Source organism: Aquarana catesbeiana, linkage group LG06 (assembly GCF_042186555.1).
Source record: "Aquarana catesbeiana isolate 2022-GZ linkage group LG06, ASM4218655v1, whole genome shotgun sequence".
Taxonomy (NCBI): Eukaryota; Metazoa; Chordata; class Amphibia; order Anura; family Ranidae; genus Aquarana; species Aquarana catesbeiana.
In genome coordinates this window covers 311,880,364-311,903,086 of record NC_133329.1, presented here as the reverse complement: position 1 = coordinate 311,903,086, position 22,723 = coordinate 311,880,364, and the positions used below count along the sequence as shown (strand labels likewise).

Below are 22,723 nucleotides of genomic sequence, written 5' to 3'. Positions count from 1 at the left end.
TTAGAAATAAAAATTTACTCTTAAAGCAGCCTTTACTCAACGTTTAGCACTTTTGATCCCATCAAGCTCCTCACCCCATCCCATGATCAATTCTTTAGTCTTTGCTGTTCACGTTGTCTGCATTCTTGCCTAGGCGAGAATGATAGCTCCTCTGCTCCTGAAGTATCCAGGGACATGCGATTCACTACCCTGGGGTCATCTGCTTCAGCAGAGCGGTCAGAGGAGTGCAAACTCCTGGTGGCACATCACTGGGGAAGGCTGTCTGAATCAGGAAAAGACAGCCAGCTCTCAATGTTATCAGAAAGATAGTGGAGCAGGTCCTGGCACACAGCAGCAGTTTGGCGGATCACAGCATTAGAAACACTCCCTCAAACGCCCTATGTTCGTTTGCGGCGCGGTTGACAAGCATTTTTGGCTTGTTAAAATCGCACCACAAATGCCTACAATAGCTGCTTGTTAAGGAGTAGGCTGGCCACCACGTCCTTGACCACCATTGAGTCATCAGCCGTCAGCTGGGTTTCCTGCTGAAATCTGAATGTAAAAAAAAAAGAGTGCCCCCCCTCCACATCAAAACATGGAAGGGTGCTTTTGGGCAGGGGCGTCAAAAAGAAATAAAACCACTGACAAAAAAAGCTTCACCCGTGCCAAAGGCTCCTGCCATCTGCCTGCTCCGCTGTCTGACATTTCTTAAATAACTAAGGGGCTGGGGCCACCCGGCGATGTCACCTGGTGGAGACGGCAGAGCAGGCAGACAGCGGGAGCCTTTCACACGAGCAGGGCTTTTTTTAATTAGAAAAATTGGGTCGGTGATAGCAGTGGGCATCGTGATTGGCGATGGATCTACACTGGGGGACATTGTATTTGTTTTTTTAATAAAGGAATTGTCAAAAACTGTCTCTGTAGTTTTATTTATTTTTGACACTTTTTATGATGAATGAATAGGGGTACAATGTACCCCATACTCATTCACATAGGGGGGACAGGATCTGGGGGGCCTCTTGGTAAAGGGGGCTTCCAGATTCTGATAAACCTCCTGTTCGCAGACCCCCACGGCCACTGGCCAGGGTTGTGAGGAAGAGGCCATGCTGATGGGGGGGAAAGGTGCTTTGGAGTGGGGGGGGGGGGGGGGGAGTGCTCGCTCATCCCCTACTTTTCTGACCTACTGGGCTTCATGTTCGGATAAGAATCTGGTATCGATTTTTTTTTGGGGGGGGGACCCCAATGCCATTAAAAAAATAAATAATTTGTGTGGGGTTCCCCTCAAAATCCACATACCAGACCTGGTATGGATTTGTGTGGGTGGCCCCACCCCATTTTTTGTTACATTCAGCGGGGGTTCCCCACTGACAGCTGATGACTCATCGGTTGTTAAGGACACAGCGGCCGAATTTTTTAACAACCAGCTAAAATTTGCATTGTACTAGTGCGCCAGCAACCGTGCTGCAAATGCATTATCATAGACTTGAATGGGAGGTGTTGAAAGGCTTCAAATGTCTCCTGACTCGACATGATGCTTCAACTTTGACGCTGTGCTAATGCTTCATGTTTTGATAATGTAAACAGCACTGTGTGCTGTCCATTGTGTCGTTTGCATAGGAGTTTGAGGAGCGTTTTTAACTCCCCTCAAATGCCTGATTTTAGTGCCAGTGTGAACTTTAGCCCTTTATGAACTTTAGCCCATTAGACATTTGTCACTGGAACAAGTGTCCCTATTGGAAGAATTCCCCCATACCTCTTGCTCTGGTGACAACTATAAAATTCTGGCTTTGTCATCACTTTTTTGTCTCAGTGATAGAGGTCGCCAGGATAAAAAAAAAAAAAAAGGGTGAATCTCCCCAGGGGGACACAGACCGCAATAAAATGTAACCAATAAAAAAAATGGCTAGAGATACACTGCCCCAACCTAATACTTTGGCTGTAGATAAACTTTAAAAGCTGACCCAAATTGTGTGTTTGACAAAGAGTAGGGATGCACCCATACCAATTTTTTAAGACTGGGTACGAGTACCGATACTTTTTCTCATGTACTCGCCGATACCAATTACCGATACCTATTTTTAGTGTCATGTTGTTTAGGGCTAGCCACACAGATTTCGCTTGCAGAGACATCAGATTCACTTTAGTTTTCATGTGCGTTTCAGTGAGTTTTTACAGCCTGTTCACATATGTGCAGGTTAGACACAGTGCTATTTAAAAGAGAGTCCTGTACAATTTCAGTCCGGTTGTGGAGCCACTTCTAATCTCATGCACTACAATTTGCATTGGAATCGCACCTAAACCGCTTAACGAAATTGCACCGTACTGGGCTTTGAAATAGCACTGCAAACCGGCCCACACATATGTGAACCAAATCTGAAGGTCTTGGTTTTAGCATTGGAGCATTTGCATGAGTACTTGTGCAAATGCTTAGTATCGGCACCAATACCAGTATTGGTGCAATGCTCCTAAAGAGATTATAGTTTTTACCATAACTGCTATAGTATAAAGCAGTGCAAGGATCAGCTTTGATTTTTGGAATTCAGAAATCTCCTTTAATTGCAATTCAGATCAATGAAAGATTGTTCCTCGCTGCATGCTATGGGTTATTGCACTTTACTGAGTGCCTTGAAAAAGTATTCATACCCCTTGAAATTTTCTACATTTTGTTATGTTACAACCAAATACGTAAATGTATATTATTGGGATTTTATGTGATAGACCAACACAAAGTGGCACATAATTGTGAAGTGTAAGGAAAATGATAAATGGTTTTCAATTTTTTTTTTTTTTTTTATAAATCTGTGAAAAGTGTGGCATGCATTTGTATTCAGCCCCCCTGAGTCAATACATGTAATGTACAACCATCTTTTGTTGCAATTACAGCTGCAAGTCTTTTTTGGGAATGTCTCTACCAGCTTTGCACATCTAGAGTGACATTTTTGCCCATTCTTCTTTGCAAAATAGCTCAAACTCTGTCAGATTGGATGGGGAGCGTCTGTGCACAGCAATTTTTCAAGTCTTGCCACAGATTCTCAATTGGATGTAGTTCTGGACTTTTTCTGGGCCATTCTAACACATGAATATGCTTTGATTTAATCCATTCCATTGAAGCTCTGACTGTATGTTTAGGGTCGTTGCCCTGCTGGAAGGTGAACCTCCACCCCAGTCTAAAGTCTTTTGCAGACTCTAATGCCCCGTACACACGGTCGGATTTTCCCATGGAAAATGTCCGATCGGAGCATGTTGTCGGAAATTCCGACCGTGTGTAGGCTCCATCGGACATTTTTCATCGGATTTTCCGACACACAAAGTTGGAGAGCAGGAGATAAAATTTTCCGACAACAAAATCCGTTGGATCGGAAATTCCGATCGTGTGTACACAAATCCGACGGACAAAGTGCCACGCATGCTCAGAATAAATAAAGAGATGAAAGCTATTGGCTACTGCCCCGTTTATAGTCCCGACGTACGTGTTTTACGTCACCGCGTTCAGAACGATCGGATTTTCCAACAACTTTGTGTGACCGTGTGTATGCAAGACAAGTTTGAGCCAACATCCGTCGGAAAAAATCCTAGGATTTTGTTGTCGGAATGTCCGAACAAAGTCCGACCGTGTGTACGCCCTATTACAGGTTTTCTTCTAAGATTTCCCTGCATTTGGCTCCATCCATCTTCCCATCAACTCTGACCAGCTTCCCTGTCCCTGCTGAAGAAAAGCATCCTCACAACATGATGCTGCCACCACCATGTTTTATAGTGGGGATGGTGTGTTCAGGGTGATGTGCAGTGTTAGTTTTTTGTCACACATAGCGTTTTGCTTTTAGACCAAAAAGTTCAATTTTGGTCTCATCTGACCAGAGCACCTTCTTCCACATGTTTGCTTTGTCCCCCACATGTCTTCTCACAAACTGCAAACAGGACTTCTTATGGCTTTCTTTCAACAATGGCTTTCTTCTTGTCACTCTTCTATAAAGGCCAGATTTGTGGAGTGCACGCCTAGTTGTCCTGTGGTCAGATTCTCCCACCTGAGCTGTGGATCTCCGCAGCTCCTCCTAAATTACCATGGGCCTCTTGGCTGCTTCTCTGATTAATGCTCTCCTTGCCCGGCCTATCAGGTTAGGTTGACAGCCATGTCTTCGTAGGTTTGCAGTTGTGCCATACTCTTTCCATTTTCGGATAATGGATTGAACAGTGCTCCATGAGATGTTCAAAGCTTGGGATGTTTTTTTTATAACCTAACCCTGCTTTAAACTTCTCCCCAACTTTATCCCTGAGCTGTTTGGTGTGTTCCTTGTCCTTCACAATGCTGTTTGTTTACTAAGGTTCTCTAACAAACCTCTGAGGGCTTTACAGAACAGCTGTATTTATACTGAGATTAAATCGCAAACAGGTGTATTCTATTTAATAATTAGGTGACTTCTGAAGGCAATTGATTGCACTAGATATTAGGTAGGGGTATTCGAGTAAAGTGGTCTGAATACAAAATTTGTAAAACATTTTGAAAACCATTTATCATTTTCCTTCCACTTCACAATTTGTGTTGGTCTATCACATAAAATCCCAATAAAATACATTTACGTTTTTGGTTGTAACATGACAAAATGTGGAAAATTTCAAGGGGTATGAATACTTTTTCAAGGCAATGTATGCTGTATAATATATCATATTTACCTCACTAAAAGAAATATATGTTTTTAGTCTATACATAATAAAGAAAATATAAATGTGGAAAATTTCAAGTGGTATGGGTATGAATACTTTTTCAAGGCCCTGTATCACCATTGCTCTTGGCTCTGCTATACTGAATAAGCCCCGTTGTGTATCTTGCACTCGCGATCAGTGATGTCATCATTCCCTTAGTGAATTGATAGGCTGCTCTATTATACATATTGGTTCAGTTGGCAAAATGGTTGTCTCCCCTGTGTGCAGGTGACAAGTGCGCTGCTATCATAATGATGCATTTATTTTTCTGTCTTCAGCATTAATAAACACCCTGTGTTCTTCAGCATCAGCGCTTTTTTAGGAGAATTTAACAAACCTGCTATGCTGTTTTGCATATATCCAAGATTAAAGAAAGTGCAATTAAAGTACACGTTACTGATTTATTCCCATCACAAATCTGTATGCAGTATGTGTTGTTTGCTGATAACAGACTGAGCCCAGTATTGTTATGACTGTCCCAAATCCTGAGTGCTATTTTAATGGAAGAGGGGTTTAGAAAGGTTGTAAAATACAGTACATCTATTCTAATTGCTAGGTCATTGTAGTGTGAAAAGTTTTAAAGAATACAGCTACAGTATATTTTCTTTGTGTACAGTCAGGCTGACCCCTCTCCCCAATGGAAGCTAAAATACAAGAGAAGACCACCTAACTGTTGATTTTTTTTTTTTTTTTTGCAACCTGAAAGTCCACCCAAAACTGTGTTTTGGATAGGGGAACAAGAATTGACCCCTATCGGGTTTTTACTGCTATCTGGATCTCCATTTGGGGAGATTTGCACCGGTGTTCTCTCCCTACAGCTCTGAGCCCGTACCTCCCTACAGGCTGTCCGTTTCAGAGCTGCAGGAAGAGGGAATGGACTATAAGGCCACTCATCCATGCCCTCACAGTCCATTGTAAACTACAAGCTGTCTGCCATGGTGGAAGATGGGACTTGTAGTTCATTCACAGATTCCTGTGAATGAATGCTGCAGCTACCTGTGCGGGGCACCGCACAACCGAGCTGATTTTATAATGTGACCGTGGTTGTGGGGAGAAACTCCTTCTGCTGTCTCAGAGGGTTAGGGAGGCTGCTGCATAGTAACATGTTACACCCTAAATACAAGTGTAATGTTACTAATGGTCAACTTATCCTTGAAGCTGGCCATATATGGATTTGTTGGCTCAACAAAATATAAACAGATTTTGATTCGACCATCATGTCGGATTTTTCATGCGATTATTGCAAGTGGCAATAATATTCTACCGCCAGGGGAACACAATAGCTCTGCAGGGGGGATCAACCCTGTCGGTGCTGGTGGGGGAAATCTAGCAATTTTCTTTCCTGCAACCCATGGCAGCATTAAACTTTTGGGCTTTTTTTCTTTAAAATAACAAACACATCATACTTACCTGCTCTGCCTCGATCCTCTTCTGGGGTCCCCCCGCCGGCGCTACAGAGCAGCTCAGCCCCGCTCCTCGATCGGGCTAAGGTAAGTATAAAGGGGGCTGAGGGGACACTTGCAACACAGAAGGTTTTTTTACCATAATGCAAAGAATGCATTAAGGTAAAAAAAAACCTAAGCCTTTACAACCATTTTAAAGTGGTTCTAAAGGCAGAAGGTTTTTTATCTTCATGCATTCTATGCATTAAAGTGGTTGTAAACCCTCAAGGTTTTTCACCTTAATGCATTCTTTGCAGCCCCCAAACCCCCCTCTATACTCCCCTGAGCCCTGTGTTTCCCATGACGGGAATGAGCACGCCAGCTCCAGCCGGTGTCTTGTGTCCTGATTGGATAGATGGATTGCAGCGCAGCCATTGGCTCCTACTGCTGTCAATCAAATCAAATGAGGCGGGGCCGAGTCCTGCTTTCTATGTCAGTAGACGGGAGCACGCTCGCACGGGTGTCCCGAAGGAAAGCGCCTCTCCGATGGGGCACTCGGGAAGAGGACGAGCCAGGAGTGCTACTGAGGGGAGCCCAGAAGAGGAGGATCAGGGCCACTCTGTGCTTAACCAAATGCACAGTGAAGGGAAGTATGACATGTTTGTTTTTAAAAAAAGGAAAAAATAAAGCTGAACCTTTACAACCCTGTTAAGATAAAAAACTTTAGTGTGCAGCAGGCCCCCTCAGCCCCTCTAATACTTACCTGAGCCCCATCTCGATCCAGCGTTGTTGCACGAGAGCCTCGGGTGTCCTGGACTCTCCCTCCTGATTGGCTGAGACACAGCAGTGGGCGCCATTGGCTCCTACTGCTGTCAATCAAGGTCAGTGAACCAATGAGGAGAGAGGGGGGACGGGGCGGGAATGAATGGACACACAGAGCAGCAGCTCGGTTCGGGTGCCCCCATACCAAGCTGTGGGGGGCACTCGGCAGTGAGGACCCGAGAAGAGGAGGATTGGGGCTGCTCTGTGCAAAACCACTGTACAGGGCAGGTAATTATAACATGTTTGTTATTTTTAAACACAAAAAAAACAAGACTTTGTGTCACATTAGGGATGAAGTAGTAGGGATGAAATCGGATATTGTCCGGTTTGTCACTACTGGCATTGGCTAGACAAAAAGATCATCTGAATGAATCATCATAAATGGTCATAAATGCATGCAGGCATATAGGGTGTTGCCCTAATAACAGGAAATGAAAAGACAGTTTTAGCCATAGAAACCAAATTCCATCTTTTATGGAAATTGTGGCCTATAGAAACCCATCAGTCCAATTTTTCTGGTACAATTTGAAAAATAAAAGCTTTACCTGGCCAATTTCTGATTGCAGTATGATAGGAGGACAAGTCCAGCAAATCACATCGTGGTTTCTGGATTTGTCAGCTGGTACACATAAACATATAAACATACGACCGCATCCAGCCAAAATCGGCTGAATTGATCTGCTGTCAATGGATACTTTTATTTTCACTCTTGGACCCGAGAATGAATCATTTCTAGCATCCAGTTGTGTATAAAGCTTTTTTTTAAATACACAAAGTAAATTACCTGCAAAGTAAAGCTGCACGATTAATCGTTAAGAATCGTTATCGCGATTTATTTCCCCCTCGCGATCTTGACAAAGCATTTTCCCAATTCTTTCTATGCAGAGAATACTCTGCTGAGGCCGATAGCTGTCAAAAAACAAAAAACAAAAAAAAAAAAAAAAAGCAGGCAGTCTGCCAAGTATCACAACATTCCGAGGAACTGACTATAAACATTGTAACGTTTTGTCCTTTAAATCAAAGGAATGAACTTCGGTGTGTAAATGAAGGGAAGTTTAACCACTTAAAGACTAAACCTTTTTCTGACATGTGCTGGTTTCAAGTTAAAATCATTCTTTTTTGCTAGAAAATTACTTATAACCCCCACACATTTTATATATATATATATATATATATATAATATATATAGCAGAGACCCTAGAGAATTAAATGGTGTTTGTTGCAGTCATTTATGTCACACTAAATTTGTGCAGTGGTCTTTTAAATGCAATTTTTTTAGTAAAGTTAGCCCAATTTTTTTTGTATAATATGAAAGATGATGTTACGCTGCGAGAATCGTGATCTTTAGTCTAAGCAAAAAAAAATCGATTCTCATTTTGGTCAAAATCGTGCAGCTCTACTGCAGAGTGGAAATGGAGTGAATCAGCATCCAACTTTTAATGAAGGATGGAATTATTCTAGGTGTTCAGTACCTTCCCTTTGCCAGTAAAGGGTGAATTAATAGTCTGCTGACTGAAGAGAAGTCTCACGGTAAGACATTATTTTTCTGCAGAAGCTTGCAATCTAACCTTGCTGTTCTAATTTCTGTGTCCACAGCAGATTAAATGAAGCAGACTGCTGTGGCGAGGGGCGGGAGGCGCGCCTGGAGAGCGGACGCTCTGTGTTTGTGGAGGTTTTAACGGGATGTGAACTTTTGCTTTTCAGTCTCGAAAAGGGAGCGACCCAGACAAAGATAAGAAAGGTCTAGAGAGCAGAGCAGACAGCATCGGCAGCGGGCGAGCAATACCAATTAAACAGGTAAGCTTCCTCCCTGCCTCCGCCTCCCTCCGCCAGGCTCCAGTGTGTAATTAGAGGAGCCCACGCTCGGGGTCTCGTCTCCGAGCCCCCCGCTCTCTGCACCGCGTTTGATGCCCCCCTCCCTGAATGTGGAAGAGTTGCTCACTTGACATCAATTAGGCACGAATCCTGCGCACATTAAAATGGGATCATTAGGATAAAGAGGTGGTGTGAGAGGGGGAGGGGATCTGCCATGTGACAACAGGCCCTAATGAAGTGAGCTGTTCAGGGGGAGGCAGCCAGGCCCAGGCAGCTTCAAAGTGACGCCTTTGTGCAGAATGCTTTGATTGGGCCTCTCTGCGCCTGTCTGCTGGGGGAATCGGCGCCCCCCTCTGATAACCACGTACGGGCTTGATTTGGCTGGTAATCTGAGCCCCCCTCTGACGGCCGACGGGCAATTAGCCACACTGAACGTGTCAGCTGCAAGACCCTGTTTGTAATTTGCTAATGAAGTACTTGTACCTTTTGATTAGGTTCAGTTTCATTTAGGCCTCCATTACCCGAGTGAGCGTTTACAGCTTTAATGAACGGGCTTAATTAATCCTTTCTGGTGACGCTCAGGGAAAAGGGGGGCGAGGTAGAGTCAGCAGGAGCTGCGGCTTGGAAACGTTAGCCCATAAGAGGCCGTTAGTAGCCTAACGAGGAGGAAATGCTTTGGTGTCAATCCAGATTGCAAGCAAGAGCCTTATAACGAGGCTGGGAACACGTATACAACTTGTGATTCCTGCCTCGGCAGACATCAGGGAGTCTTTGAGGGTTCTACAATAGTTTTGCTTTTTGTTGTATAGGTTTATGCTGCTGTGTAGATGACCAGTAGATGAGTATCAAAACATGCCATACTTTACAAAAGCTTTTCAAGTCAATAAGTTGCTAAGAGGCATTTTCGAATGCAAGGCATAATCCTACTGCCAAATATTAGTTCCATGTTTATAGAGACTCAAACTGTCTTGTTTCTGTGTTTTCCTTCTTCCTAAAACACATGAATTACTGAAAGTGTACACAGCCCTGTTTATTCTGTTATTGCTTAATAAGTATGACATAGTGGTTGATTATTTACTAAAGGCATATAGACTGTGCATTTTGCCAGTGCGGTTGCTCCAGAGCTTAGTAAATGAGGAGATGCTCTGTTGACTTCCATCATCCAATCATGTGCAAGAAAAAAATGCGTTTTTTTTTTTTTCCTTTACCTGTGATTGGGTATTCTTTGCAAAGTGAAGCTTCACCTCATTTACCAAGCTCTGGAGAAACTGCACTTGCAAAGTGCACAGTCTATTTGCCTTCAGTATATCAACCCCATTATGTAATTGGCTGTGGTGCAGCCTGAGCACTTCACTCATCCCTTTTCATATACACAGCAATGATGCAATTCAAATAGGAAAACTAAAGCTGGCCATACATGTATAGATTTCTTTCATTCAGCCTGCGATCTAAGCTAAAGAAATCCAAGAGTTTTCTCCATCCACGCTAACAGCGCAGATGGACAAATCTCCGGCTGAAGCCATCATATTCTGACAGTTGGTGACACCTGCTCCTTCGATTTTTTTTTTTTTTTTTTCATTTAAAAGTTGGGCGGTATGGTGCTGACAGAGGCACCAAAATGTCCTGTGTATGGCCAGGTTTCCAGATTTGGGTTACAACTTTCCAGTGCAATGGAGTGCACGCAATGTTTTGGGTGTTCCCATGGGTCATGTTTAGGGTAGCCAGTTTATTTCAGTGGACTGTCCTGTGTGCAATAAACGCGCAAAAAGGGTGCCTGCATCATTTTAGAAATCACGCCGCACCAAAACACATGATACTAAGGTACTTTGGCACACGTTTGCAAGATGCGTGGGAGTGCCAGCAAGTGTTAATGGCACATTTGCAAAGGGGCAGCGTGTTTTTGTACGTTGCGGTAAATCACGCGATTTTGCTGCGTTCCCAAAACGACCTGATATGAAAAAAACCTAAAAGCTGGTCCACTGAGCAGTTATTTTTATTCTGTGTATGTACATTATTTATTTTGCCTTCATGTGAATGTTACTTTGTATTTGTTCAAATATAAATACATGTACAGTATATTTAAACACGCCAACTTGCGCACACGCACGCACCTTGTAATGTGATTGTATTATTTGTATTAGAGTCCCTCTCCTCTCCCATGTTGCGCTTCTCTTGGCTGTGGAAAGCTGTACATACAGAACACTTGATTGCAGTGGGAGGTAGAGGCTCCTCTGGTGCCATTTGCATAAATCTTGTTAAGTCAGAGGCAGTTAATGAGGTACAAATGAGGCAAGGAAGGTGACATGCAGATCCATGCTGGCAGATGCGAGGTGGCTCCAGAAGTATCAGCTGCCAGGGTGTGCATGTCTATGTCCACTCACCTCCATGCTGTGGACAACTTGCTTACTTGTATGCAATTGATCACAAAGCTTGCAATCCACATTACAATGCACATACTCGGTGACCAGTTCTCTACATCATCACAGCATTACAGTGTTTGGCAAAGGCACCACGTGATTGTTTTCTGCCTAAACTGTGCCATGTATTGTCATCTGCTGGGTTTACATACAGTATATTTCTACATATTCCTGAAAGACATTTAAAAATGGCAGCCCCATCAGTTGGTCAATGGATAGCTGTGGTGAATGAAATTAACCTGATGGAACAATTAAAATTTAAACAAAAAGAGGAACAATTCAATAAAACCTGGTTTGCGGTACTCACAAGACTACAACACCTTTGTGTGGCCTCCTTGGTTGGGCAACTGTAACTGTGCGTTCTCAACCATTTTCTTTAACAACCCCCCCCCCCCCCCCCCTTTTTTTTTTTTTTTTTGGTTTCCTGTTCAATTCCGGTCTTTCACCTATTGAGCTTGCTTAGTCTTTTTTACTTTTTGCTCTCGCCTTCTTGTCTTCTAACTTCTGTGATGTAATGCCTTCTTCTTCCTACTGTAACATTTGTTTGTGTACACCAACCTTTGGGCAGTTTTGGGGTTTTACACTGTTGCATTTTAATTCAGGCTAATGTCGTTTCTTTGTTGCCGTGTTGACATCATACTATTTGCTATGTACCTAGCATACTGTTATACTCTATTATTGGTTTGTGTAACAGTCTATGCTTACTGTACCATATATCAATGCTGGATTTGTATTGTCCTTACTGGTGCACATAATAAAACTTTAGATGATAAAAAAAAAAAATGGCAGCTTAGTTCTAAACTGCGCAGTGGTTGGATGCATGTGTGGCTAACTGCAATCATATGTTACATTGTTATCACTGGTATGGGAAGTCTATAAATCTATACAACCACTGAGCGAATTTTCGCAAGCTGAATTATGATTGCTGAGTGATTCTACTTTGTGACAGCTCCACTTTAAAGCCGTGATACAGGACCTTCCACAGACCTCCGCTCCCCGCCTGCTGTCAAAGGAGATAGATCAGATCTCTGGACAGAAGTTTGTACGTCTCTTTCCAGCGCCTCGCGCCAGAGCCTCTGGGACAAATCTTTATTAAATGGGGCCCATAAACAGTTTCCCATTAGGAGCGGAATTGTATCACTTTGCCGCATATAATTTGGTCACCCAGCGTTGGTTGAGTCACAGAGACTCATTACGAGTCCTTGTGGATGGGACTGAAAGCTGCTAACGATTGTACCAGTATAATTAAATCTTTCCAAGCACTCGGCAGCAGTGTCAACGAACTGTGAAGAAAATAATGTTATATAGCCAATCAAAAAGAGATACTTGTAAACTCATTTGAAGCGTCAGTGTGTGTTAGAGCCCTCTCTCTGGATGATGCTTATTGCTTGAGAAATTAAAGATACAGTTTTGTGCTAAGAGGCAATCCGGAAATTACATCCTGAATTAGTTGTTAATTGATTTGGTAATTCCCTGGGGTCTGCACACTCTCTCTCACTTCATTTTTTCCCTTTTTGTTGCTTTTCGTTAAGTGTCTGTTCTCCCAGCTCCACAATCATGTTTACCAATTAGATGTAATGATAGGAACAATGTGGGGATGTGAGCTGGATGCAATGTGTGTTTGTGTGTGCGGGAGCTAAATGCAGTGTGTGTGTGTGTGTGTTTTCCTGCGCTTTGCTTCACGGCTTGGTTTGTGTCGTGGGCGCTGGATGCTTTGTTTGCATAAGCTTATTAATATAATGAACATTTGTGCATATTTAATAGCCATGTAAGGCTCAGCCATGTGCAGTAACCCATCACAACTAACTAGAGATCACCTTTTATTATTTTAGAGCAGGAGGCGCAAAGAGTTCTTGTTAGACGGTGTGGATATCTGTTTTATTCTGTGTTAAAGCATCAGCCTACCCAAAATTGATAGTTTAGTTTGTGGTAAATGCTGGACCATTGGACCACCTATTGGATCTTACTTCCTGGCCAAGAAAGATCTAAAACTAGCATGTGAGTTATGCCAGGAGACACCACCTACAGCTGAAATATTTCTTTTGGGTGGACTGACCCTTCAGATAATTCTTGTTGTGCTGGGCAGTTCCCAATGAGATCACTGAGACACTGTGTAACCCACCAGTGGACAGACTATAGTTGCTACACAGGTCCATACAATTGTTAAAATCATGAAAAAAAGGGAAAGTATCTCCAGTCTTTTAGGCCTTCCTACAACTGTAGTATGTATTGTCCTGAAAACACTAGGGCACGTGCATTTTCTGTTTGTGATGAAGATAGTGTTCTTAATGTTATATTATAGCCCGAGGGCTTTCACACTGGAGCGGTGCACTAGCAGGACGGGAAAAAAAGTCCTGCTAGCAGCATCTTCGGAGCGGTGTATACAACCCTCCTTCACTGCTCCTGCCCTTAGAAATCAATGGGGCAGCGCGGCTATACCGCAGGCAAAGCGCCTCTGCAGAGGCGCCTTGCGGTGGTTTTTAACCCTGGTTTTAAATCTCCCCGCTAGCGGCCAAATACCACCGCTAAAACAATGGCAAACTGCCGCTAATAATAGCGTCGCTTTACCGCCGACGCACCTCTCGCCCCAGTGTGAAAGGGGCCTAAGCGTATTACAATATACACCCAGTCTTTTTTTTTTAATTCAGCAAACATCAAGCAAGTGTAACCTTTCATAATGTTTTCTTCTATTAAGCTTTACTTGTGTTAAAGTACACTAAAAAATATCCCTATTTTCCAAAAATAATCCATAAAAATCCACTAATTCAGGAGTGTCAAACTCCACAGCATTATGATTGCCCTCAGAGGGCCGGTTGTATCTGTAAGTCTATATAAATTAAATTCATCTTAAATTAAATTAATTTATCCAGAGCTTTTTTTCCCAGAGCAATAGGTGCAAGAGCTCCAACTAGCCCCCCCCCCCCCCTCTTGCCAAACCGCATTGAACGGCGGGTGTGGTTGAATTGAACTGGTGCAGGGTTCAGGAGTGTGCTATGTACAGAGTGCAGGGTTCAGAATTGTGCTATGTGCAGGGTTCAGGAGTGTCCTATGTACAGAGTGCAGAGTTCAGGGGTGCGCTAGTATAGAGTGCAGGGTTTAGAGGTGTGCTATGCACAGTGTGCAGGGTTCAGCTCTTTCACAGGCTGTCCACATCACACTTCCAACCCTCCTCAGCTCTGACCTCTGCACCACATTCCTCCATCCCCCACCTCTGCACACACAGCTTCCTCGCATCTCACCTACCAGGCTTGGCTCTAGTACCTTGGCAACTTCTCCGCTCTCACTTGCTGGGAGATCATTGAACGGCACCTGGGTACAGATGGGGATCACAGTGCAGCTTACCACGTGATGCCCCATCCCTCACTGTGCCTGTATCTCCCTGTACAAGTGACAGCGGTAAAAAGGGAAGCGGAGGCCAAGAACTGGAGATGACGAGAAAGAGTTCCGCCACTTTTCAGCTGGAATAAAAGCTCTGGGTGTGAGGGCCACATAAAAATGGCCTGGCGGGCCGGATTTGGCCCACGGGCCTTGTGTTTGATTTGGCCCACGGGCCTTGTGTTTGATGCAGGAGCTAATTCATGGCTCTGTAATCTATTTTCCATTAAATGATTTCTTGCTGTGTTTTTTATAATCCTCAACCTCTCCTTTTCCCCTCACTTTCCTATGGGTTGCAGTCATGTACACTGCTCTATGCACACTCCAAATCCCTACTCCTTTTCTGGAGCGAGTAAAAAAAGGGAGGCTAGGTTCCTACATACAGAGGGCCATGGAGAATAACCATAGCAATCCTCTAACAGGCAGTCGGATCAGAAAAATAATTTGGAGATCTGGAGAATCGAGGTACTTTTTTGAGTTAAGAAAACATACAAGAATACAATTTTCTTTTTTCTTTTTTTTTAAACCATTTTCTCTTTTATTAAACCAGAATTTCATCTCACTTTAAATCTTAAAGGAAGTCCAATCAACACCTAACTAACCCTAAACCTGCCTCCACCCCCATTCTAAGCCCTATACCAGTGATGGCGAACCTTGGCACCCCAGATGTTTTGGAACTACATTTCCCATGATGCTCAACTACACTACAGTGTAGTTGAGCATCATGGGAAATGTAGTTCCAAAACATCTGGGGTGCCAAGGTTCGCTATCACTGCCCTATACTAACTACCCTGTAGAGGAAAGATGTGTATACTTGCCTAATCTAAGGGCAGCCAGGTCATGTGTTCTCCTCAGAGACCGGTTACAGGAGAGATAAGAGTGAGCTGACAATGGAAGGAATGCCTGGCAGTGATGTCACCCATAGACTTACTAGGGAACACCCGTTGTCGGCTGTCTCTCCTCTCCCCTGAAGGTGCTGGGGGTTGTTTGCGTGACCTGACTGGAGCGCACTTAAGCTAGCCATAGATGGTTCAAATCATGGCCGGTTCAGTCGGGAACTAGCCAAGACCAGAACCATGTATGGGCAGGCTGAATGTACCCAAGTACCCAATCAACTTGGGTACAACCAGCCTGCTGGATTTTACATGCGATTATTGCTAGTGGCTTTTCTAGAACACAATAGCTCAGCAGGAGGGATTCCTGTCAAAACTGCCTGTGTTGATTGGGGAAATCGAGCAAATTTCTTTCCTGCAACCCGTGGTTGCAGGAAAGAAATTTGCTCCGTCTATGGCTGGCCTTAAATTATGCACCTCTTTCCTTTTACAAGGCAGTTAATATAAGGTTTAGAATGGGGGTGGTAACAGGTTTAAGCTTAGAAATCCATCTTAAGACCTCTTCTGTCAGCCTATATAGCTCCCTCTAGTGCTGTCAGAGAATGGTTTCTTCAATTGCACATCATGATGTAAACAAGCTGATAAACAGTAGGGGTCACTAGGGGAGTGAGGATACACTGAATCACCAAACCGGGTATAGAGTCATATTTTGTTTGGTGTGGCCAGTCTTGAAGACTTCCATGATACATGCCATTTTACCTTGCTGGTCCTTCCTGTTCTCCATCAGTGGACAGTCCTCAGGGCTGCAGAGAAATGACTGTATCGGTGACCAAATATAAATTCTTATTAAAAGAAGATAATTTATTATTCAAATTAAACTTTCAAGTGCTATTTTTAAATGATATAGATATGTTGTAGCTGTGCGCTGCCACCTAGTGATAAGTGAACACTAAGTGAAATAGACACACAATATATTGATAATGTGCAAATGCAATAAAGCTGCTGCTATCACCTGGATGTTCTCACAAAACAACAGTGGATAATATGTATAGGGAATGTGATAGTTCTGCTGCAAACTACAAAGTGATGAAAAAATATATATATATAAAAATGATGAATAATCATTGTATATAAAATGTGCTTCAAATTTCACTGTGCAAAGAGGTGCTTCTCATACAGGACGATAATCTGTGACAAGTGCTCCCTTCACCAGGTGAAGTGGCAGCTCACCTCCTTCCTATATACCCTGATGGGGTCAAACGCACTCAGAACTTATAATGGTTCTCATCTGCAAATGGCTCAACTTTGGTCTCTATTAGTTCCTATGAAGACCCAGCAGGGATCAAACACGCTCTGCACCCCGTATACTTCTCCTTTAATATTTCCTCCATTATTTTCACCAGTAACGCCAAACCGACATGAAAATATAAAGTGCTTCCAATAGTGCAGTACCAGGTGTTATGCCCTCCAGATGAAGCTACGAGGATGGTAGCGTAACACATAGAGGTAGAGCCTGGCGCTGACATTTGTGAGACCTGTTGAATTTCATTACTCTGTTTTATGTATAAATAGATGTGAGTATAATGTATGAAGCTGGGGTGGTGAGGTTTCATTCCACTTGACACCCGGTACTGCACTATTGGAAGCACTTTATATTTTCATGTTGGTTTGGAGTTGCTGGGGAAATTAACGGAGGAAGTATTAAAGAAGTATACAGGCTGCAGAGCGTGTTTGATATATAATATTTTTTTTTTTCACCACTATTTTCATATTATTGGACTACTTATTCAGCATATACGGTTTTATTACATATTGTTATTGGTAGTATCATCATCATCATTATCGTTTGTAGTTTGCAGCAGCGCTATCACATTCCCTATACATATTTTGAAATTATGTTGCCAAGGGAAAACCCAATATGATCCCACAAAGCAGTGGTTAAAAAAGTTAATAGGAGTCCATACTTCACACCACAAAATGCCAAAATATGCTTTGGTGACTACTATGAAATCGTCTTGAAGGGGTTAAATGTAATTAGGCCAGTACATCTCGTGCGGCTCACAAACTCTCATGGCACTTCTGTGGTGTGTCTATCTTTCTCTACCTGATAGTGGACATACGTTGGACCATATTTGCAGCGTGTGGGTTGAGAGCCTTATAATGGCTAAATAATGACATAATTTAATGAAGAGATTGTGACATGATCTGGGTCGTTACCAAGTGGAATTAAGAAGTGTCTAAGTAGCATGATGTGAGTGGGAGGTTTCAGACTAGAGACTGTGCATCAGCAGCTTGTTACTAGAAACACTTGTGGTCATTTATAAATTTTGTGTAGCCATTATAGATAATGATGAATATGTGAGTAATCAGTGATGTGCTGTACATATGTTTCTTCTACCTACACCTCTGGTTGCATCCCATATAAAACCAGACCAATATTCCTACATGTACAAGGTGAGAGTTTAAAGAATAAAAAAAACAGCATTTCGTATTCCTGTTTTGTGCCTGCTGTACCATGTATTTGTATGAGAAGTATATGGTTCTATTTGTTTTGCTTCCTTTATGTGTGAAATCCCTGTCCCTATGCTTTCCTATTAATAAATGACCACGCTAAGCAAGAACACATTGTGGTCAGTTCCCTAGCTGTGCTGAGTACTCAGTCTGCTTTCCTCCAATGATCAAAGTTATCCTGATACGCCCTCCCCCCTACACAGACCATCACTGGGAAGACCAGTGTGCTGCTGTTTCTCTCCACCCCTAGTTCTCTGAGCTCCTTATGCAGTTGTGGACAAAGGGTGTGTGATCACTTACAAAAAAGGGGAAGATTGGTTCATATATATATATATATATATATATATATATATATATATATACACACACACACACATGCTTTGCCTTTCATTTCTATTTAAAATAACTGCTGCGCTTATAGCCACACTTGAAAAGAATAATCAAATAAACAGCAGCTAGCACGATATTGAAGAAAATGACAATAAAATAGTCATATAGGTGAGGTGCAGCACTTGTAAAGTAAGTCCACAAGAAGCAAATCCAGAGACCGTGATCAGATGGTTAGCAGAAGGTGAACAGAGGAATCAACCACCACCGGCACCCGATCACATAGCTGCCTACCCTCCATAGTGGACCCTCATTACAAAGGCCACATAAGCATTTGAATAATATAGGAAGCCCTTTGAATTCCATACATCTGGGTCAGGGACAGCATGCCAGAATATAGATGCAACAGCCCCCGTTTTCAGCTTTCCTTTTCAAAAAGCTCCGGCAACGGTCACCACAAATGATTCCATCCCATGTGAATATAGAGAAATAGACCTCATGGTGCAGTATATCAAGCAGCTTTTAATAAAGGTAAAATGGAGATAAACTTGCATGCTCCAAAATAAAAACACGTTTGTTTCTCAAAACAGTTACCAGTCCCCACCAGCAAAATGGCCTCTGCGTCCCAGCATACACCAGTGTCACGTAGCTGACTCCTCCCTACGTTTCGTCCTAGAATGACGCCAGGGGCGTGGCTAGACGGATGTCTAATGCCTTATATATGTGGGACAAGATATGCAAATGGCGGAAATAGGCTGCATTCCAATCACCGAAAGACATGAGTACAATCCCGGCCAATAGACAGCAGCATTAAATCTAAAAAATGCTTTTTACAGCAAAAACAAATTCAATAGTTAAATCCATCATAAGAATCTACTACATAGACTTTCTTGGACAGTTAAAAATACCCTAGATTAAAAATAATAATAAAAGATGCATAACAAAAAAATAATGCTCGGACGTAGCATGATCTTGTGGTCAAAGGGTATAATACATTGTAATTACATAAATAACAAATCTAACTGAGCAACTAATATTTATAAACCATGATGATTCACGAACATTTACATAATTAAAATAAAAGTTTAAACTACATAGTTCCAATTCCACACAGTACTAAAACAGACCCAAGCAAAAAGGCCAAAGGACCCCATTAATTATGCATTGCTGATAAATGCATTTACATCCCACTCAATAGTCATACTATAGGGGCTATATGTCTTGGCCTTTTAAATCCATTGGATTTCTAATTGAGAAAGCCCTCTGGTCATATGGCTTCCCCTCCAATTCCCAGTGAACTTATCAATGCCCAAAAACACAGTCACCTTTAAATTCCGATTATGGTGGGTAGCATAATGGTGTGAGAGGCTGTGCTTTGGGTACCCATTTTTGATATTGGTCACATGTTCATTAAGTCTCGCCTGGAGTTGACGGATGGTACGGCCTATATATTTGAGCCCACATGGACATTGTATAATATAAACTACATGTTTAGACGTACAGATTATAAAGGGTTGATTGGAAAGTGTTCATGAGTGGAATTGGACACAAAGGAGTCTATTTTCCTATGTCTTTCTGTATTTATTAATTTTGGAATTGGGTAAGGTTGCATATGTTTCTATTTCTGATAGTAAGGCTGGGATAAACACCTCTTGTTTTTATAAAATAGAGAAAAGTAAGGCATCTGTGTATGCTGAGACTTTATGCGGCCCTGATGTTTAGTCAAGCATTAGGATGCAAGTTAAAGGGGGGAAGGGGACAGCTCTGTCAAGTGCCACTGGACAACTTAAAGCCAGAAGAGATTGCTTTGTTAACGTTTGCTGGTGCTATCGGTGTCGAGTATAGGCCCCAATCCATTTGAATACGTTGCCCCCCAGGCCTATATGGAGGAGTGTTGCCTTAAAGTAGATGTAAACCTGATTCATGAAAGAAGGTTAAGAAGGTCGGCTTAGGCTTCATTCCCACTAATGCGTTTTTTCACGCGTTTTGCAGAAATGCAGGACATTTTTTAAACATGGGTTCCTATGGAACATGTTCACATCAATGCATTTATGTGCCTCTGTGATTTTGGAAAGGATTAAATGCAAAACGGTACTTTTTTTGGTTCAATAAATTTCAGTGGAGAAGCTGCAGATAAGCATGTACAGGCAGTCCTGGGGTTACAAACAAGATAGGGTCTGTAGGTTTGTTCTTAAGTTGAATCTGTTTGTAAGTCGGAACAGGTAAATTTTTTAAGTGTAGCTCCAGCCAAAAAAACTATTTTTAAGCTTTTTGGATAGCATAGGGAAGGGTTAGCACCCCATGTAACATTTGTTTTGCTGTCTGTGTCCCTGTTCAGAATATTTCACTTCACTTTCTATCCCAATGACAATTGGATTTTGAAAATTTTGGGTTGTTGTGGAAACAAGCCTTGGTGATAAAGCATCAGTACCTTTTTCCCATGATAACTCTTATAGGAGAGAATTTCCCTTCCTGGGGGTAGATTTCCTCTCACTTCCTGTTGCCTCCGTTCGTTTGTAAGTCGGATGTTTGTAATTGGGGGACCGCCTGTAGGTTTTTTTACCATGATTTGCGTTTTTAAATCTGCCCAACAATACATTCCAACCCCAATCCCCCCAAAAAAAGCATTAAAAATGCAAGTTGCAGCAAAAACAGTAAAAAACCACGGAAAGCACTGCAGAAATGCTCAAAAGCAACATGCATAGATGTGAATCGAGCCTTATAGCTTGCACATGGGGAATGGTCTTTTCCTTTTTTTACCACAGCTATGTGCGCATAGACAGTATTCATTAGGCTGGGCTATCCTGCCAGGATTTAATTGTAGGCATTAGTGAACCGATTAGCTAGGGGTTGTTGGAAGGACTTGAAGTATAAATGGGTGAGTCCATCTGGGCTGGGGGATTTTAGGAATGCCACTTACGGGTCTTTAGAAATAGGTTTCTAAATTGCAGGTTTCGCTTGGACAGAGCTTAGAGTTCCATGGCAGAAGGCAGTTCATCGGAAGTTTGTGTAGTTAGGCTGGATTCACACTAGTGCACTGGTGGTATGTGGCTAGAGGTTGTTTGTGTGCGATTTCTTGTTTTTGTAAATGTGAGAATAGTCAAGTGGTTTCAGACATTCGCTGCTTTTTGTGTGGTGGTCCTTTTCGCACTAAGGCCCCACAGTTAGCACTTATGTGATTCCCATATAGGCATTGGGAGACATCAGGGGTGTCATTAGTAGCAGGAAAATCTGAGTTCTTTCACTACAGATGCCCACACTTGGTCACCATTTAGCCAATCGAACTATTGGCAAGCTTGGTTGTAATGAAGTTGATCTATCAACCAACCAATGCCTTGTGTATGGATTTTGGTTTTGGTATGGTGCATTACTGTGTGGCCTTCTAATGAGTTGTACCATTGTGCTGATAAGCAAAGAGACTCGCCGCTTTCTTGACATGCGCCACAGTTAATCTGCACATTGCTGTTCATTCGCCTCCATATTTTTTCTGGGCTCCGCTGACAGGCGCATCATGCTTAATACGTTCATTTAGATTTATAAGCATTGTTTACAGAACCTGTGTAGCTGCTGAAGCTCTAACAACATCTGTTCCCTGCTACTAATTAAGTGCTAATTACGAACGAGCTTTGTGTGTTTGTCATTGTAACGGGCTGGTTCTTTTTGTGGGGAATGTGAATAAATTGATTTTCAGGGCAAAGGCCTCGTGAGGACCATGGGAAGACTGTGTTTATTGCATCACTGGAGGAGTTGCCCTAACAAGAAACTGTTGTCTACATTCTACTTCCACACATCAGTACATATTCAAGAGTCATGTCCACGTCTTTCAAGACCACACCTATTAGCATGTTGGGAATCAATAGCTATTATCCTTCCTTTATTCTGAAAGTTCAGCTTTGGTTCCTTTATGTAGTTGTAAACCTATGATCTATTTATTTATGAATACTTTTTTTCTGCCTAATAAGATCACCACAGACACGCTCATCAATGTTTACGTCCTTGCATAGCTTCTTGTTAATCCAAATGCACATTTACTGCTCAGTGCGTTTTGGGTGATCTGCTTCTGTTAGCCCCGGTTCACACTCCTGCAACTTGACTTGCAATACACATAGGGGTTAATTTACTAAAGGCAAATGTCGCTGTAGATCTTAGATGAGGGAAAGCTCTGCTGATTTCTATCATCCAATCATGTACAGGCAAAAATGCTGTTTTTATGTTCCTTGGATGTCCCCCTCATATCTACAGCGACTGCACTTGTAGTGCACAGTTTATTTGCCTTTAGTAAATAGACCCCCAGTCTCATGACAAGTCAAAACACATTCATTTCAGTGGGTGCCGTCTTAATCAATGCAGTACAAAAAAAGGTACCTGCTCTACTTTTCTGCAACTTTGGTGCGGGAAATCCCTGGTGTTCTTGCCAGTCCCACTTCTTTCCTATTAAAAACTGACCACACTAAGCAAGAGAACATACCCGTGGTCAGTTCTCTAGCTATGTTGGGAACGTGGCCTTCTCTCCAATGATCAGACTTGTCCTGAAACACCCCCGCTGCACAGCCATTCACTG

General features: G+C 42.5%; 1 protein-coding gene across 7 annotated transcripts in view; it reads left to right on the top strand.

Moving 5' to 3' along the window:
• The window catches only part of AGAP1 (ArfGAP with GTPase domain, ankyrin repeat and PH domain 1), a 593,970-nt gene that overhangs the window by 393,163 nt on the left and 178,084 nt on the right, over window positions 1-22,723 (top strand). For all 7 annotated transcript variants that reach the window (XM_073633654.1, XM_073633653.1, XM_073633655.1 and 4 more), the window contains one exon: window positions 8,589-8,681. In XM_073633654.1, the coding sequence (XP_073489755.1) occupies window positions 8,589-8,681 (93 nt within the window). The remainder of the gene's footprint in view (window positions 1-8,588; window positions 8,682-22,723) is intronic.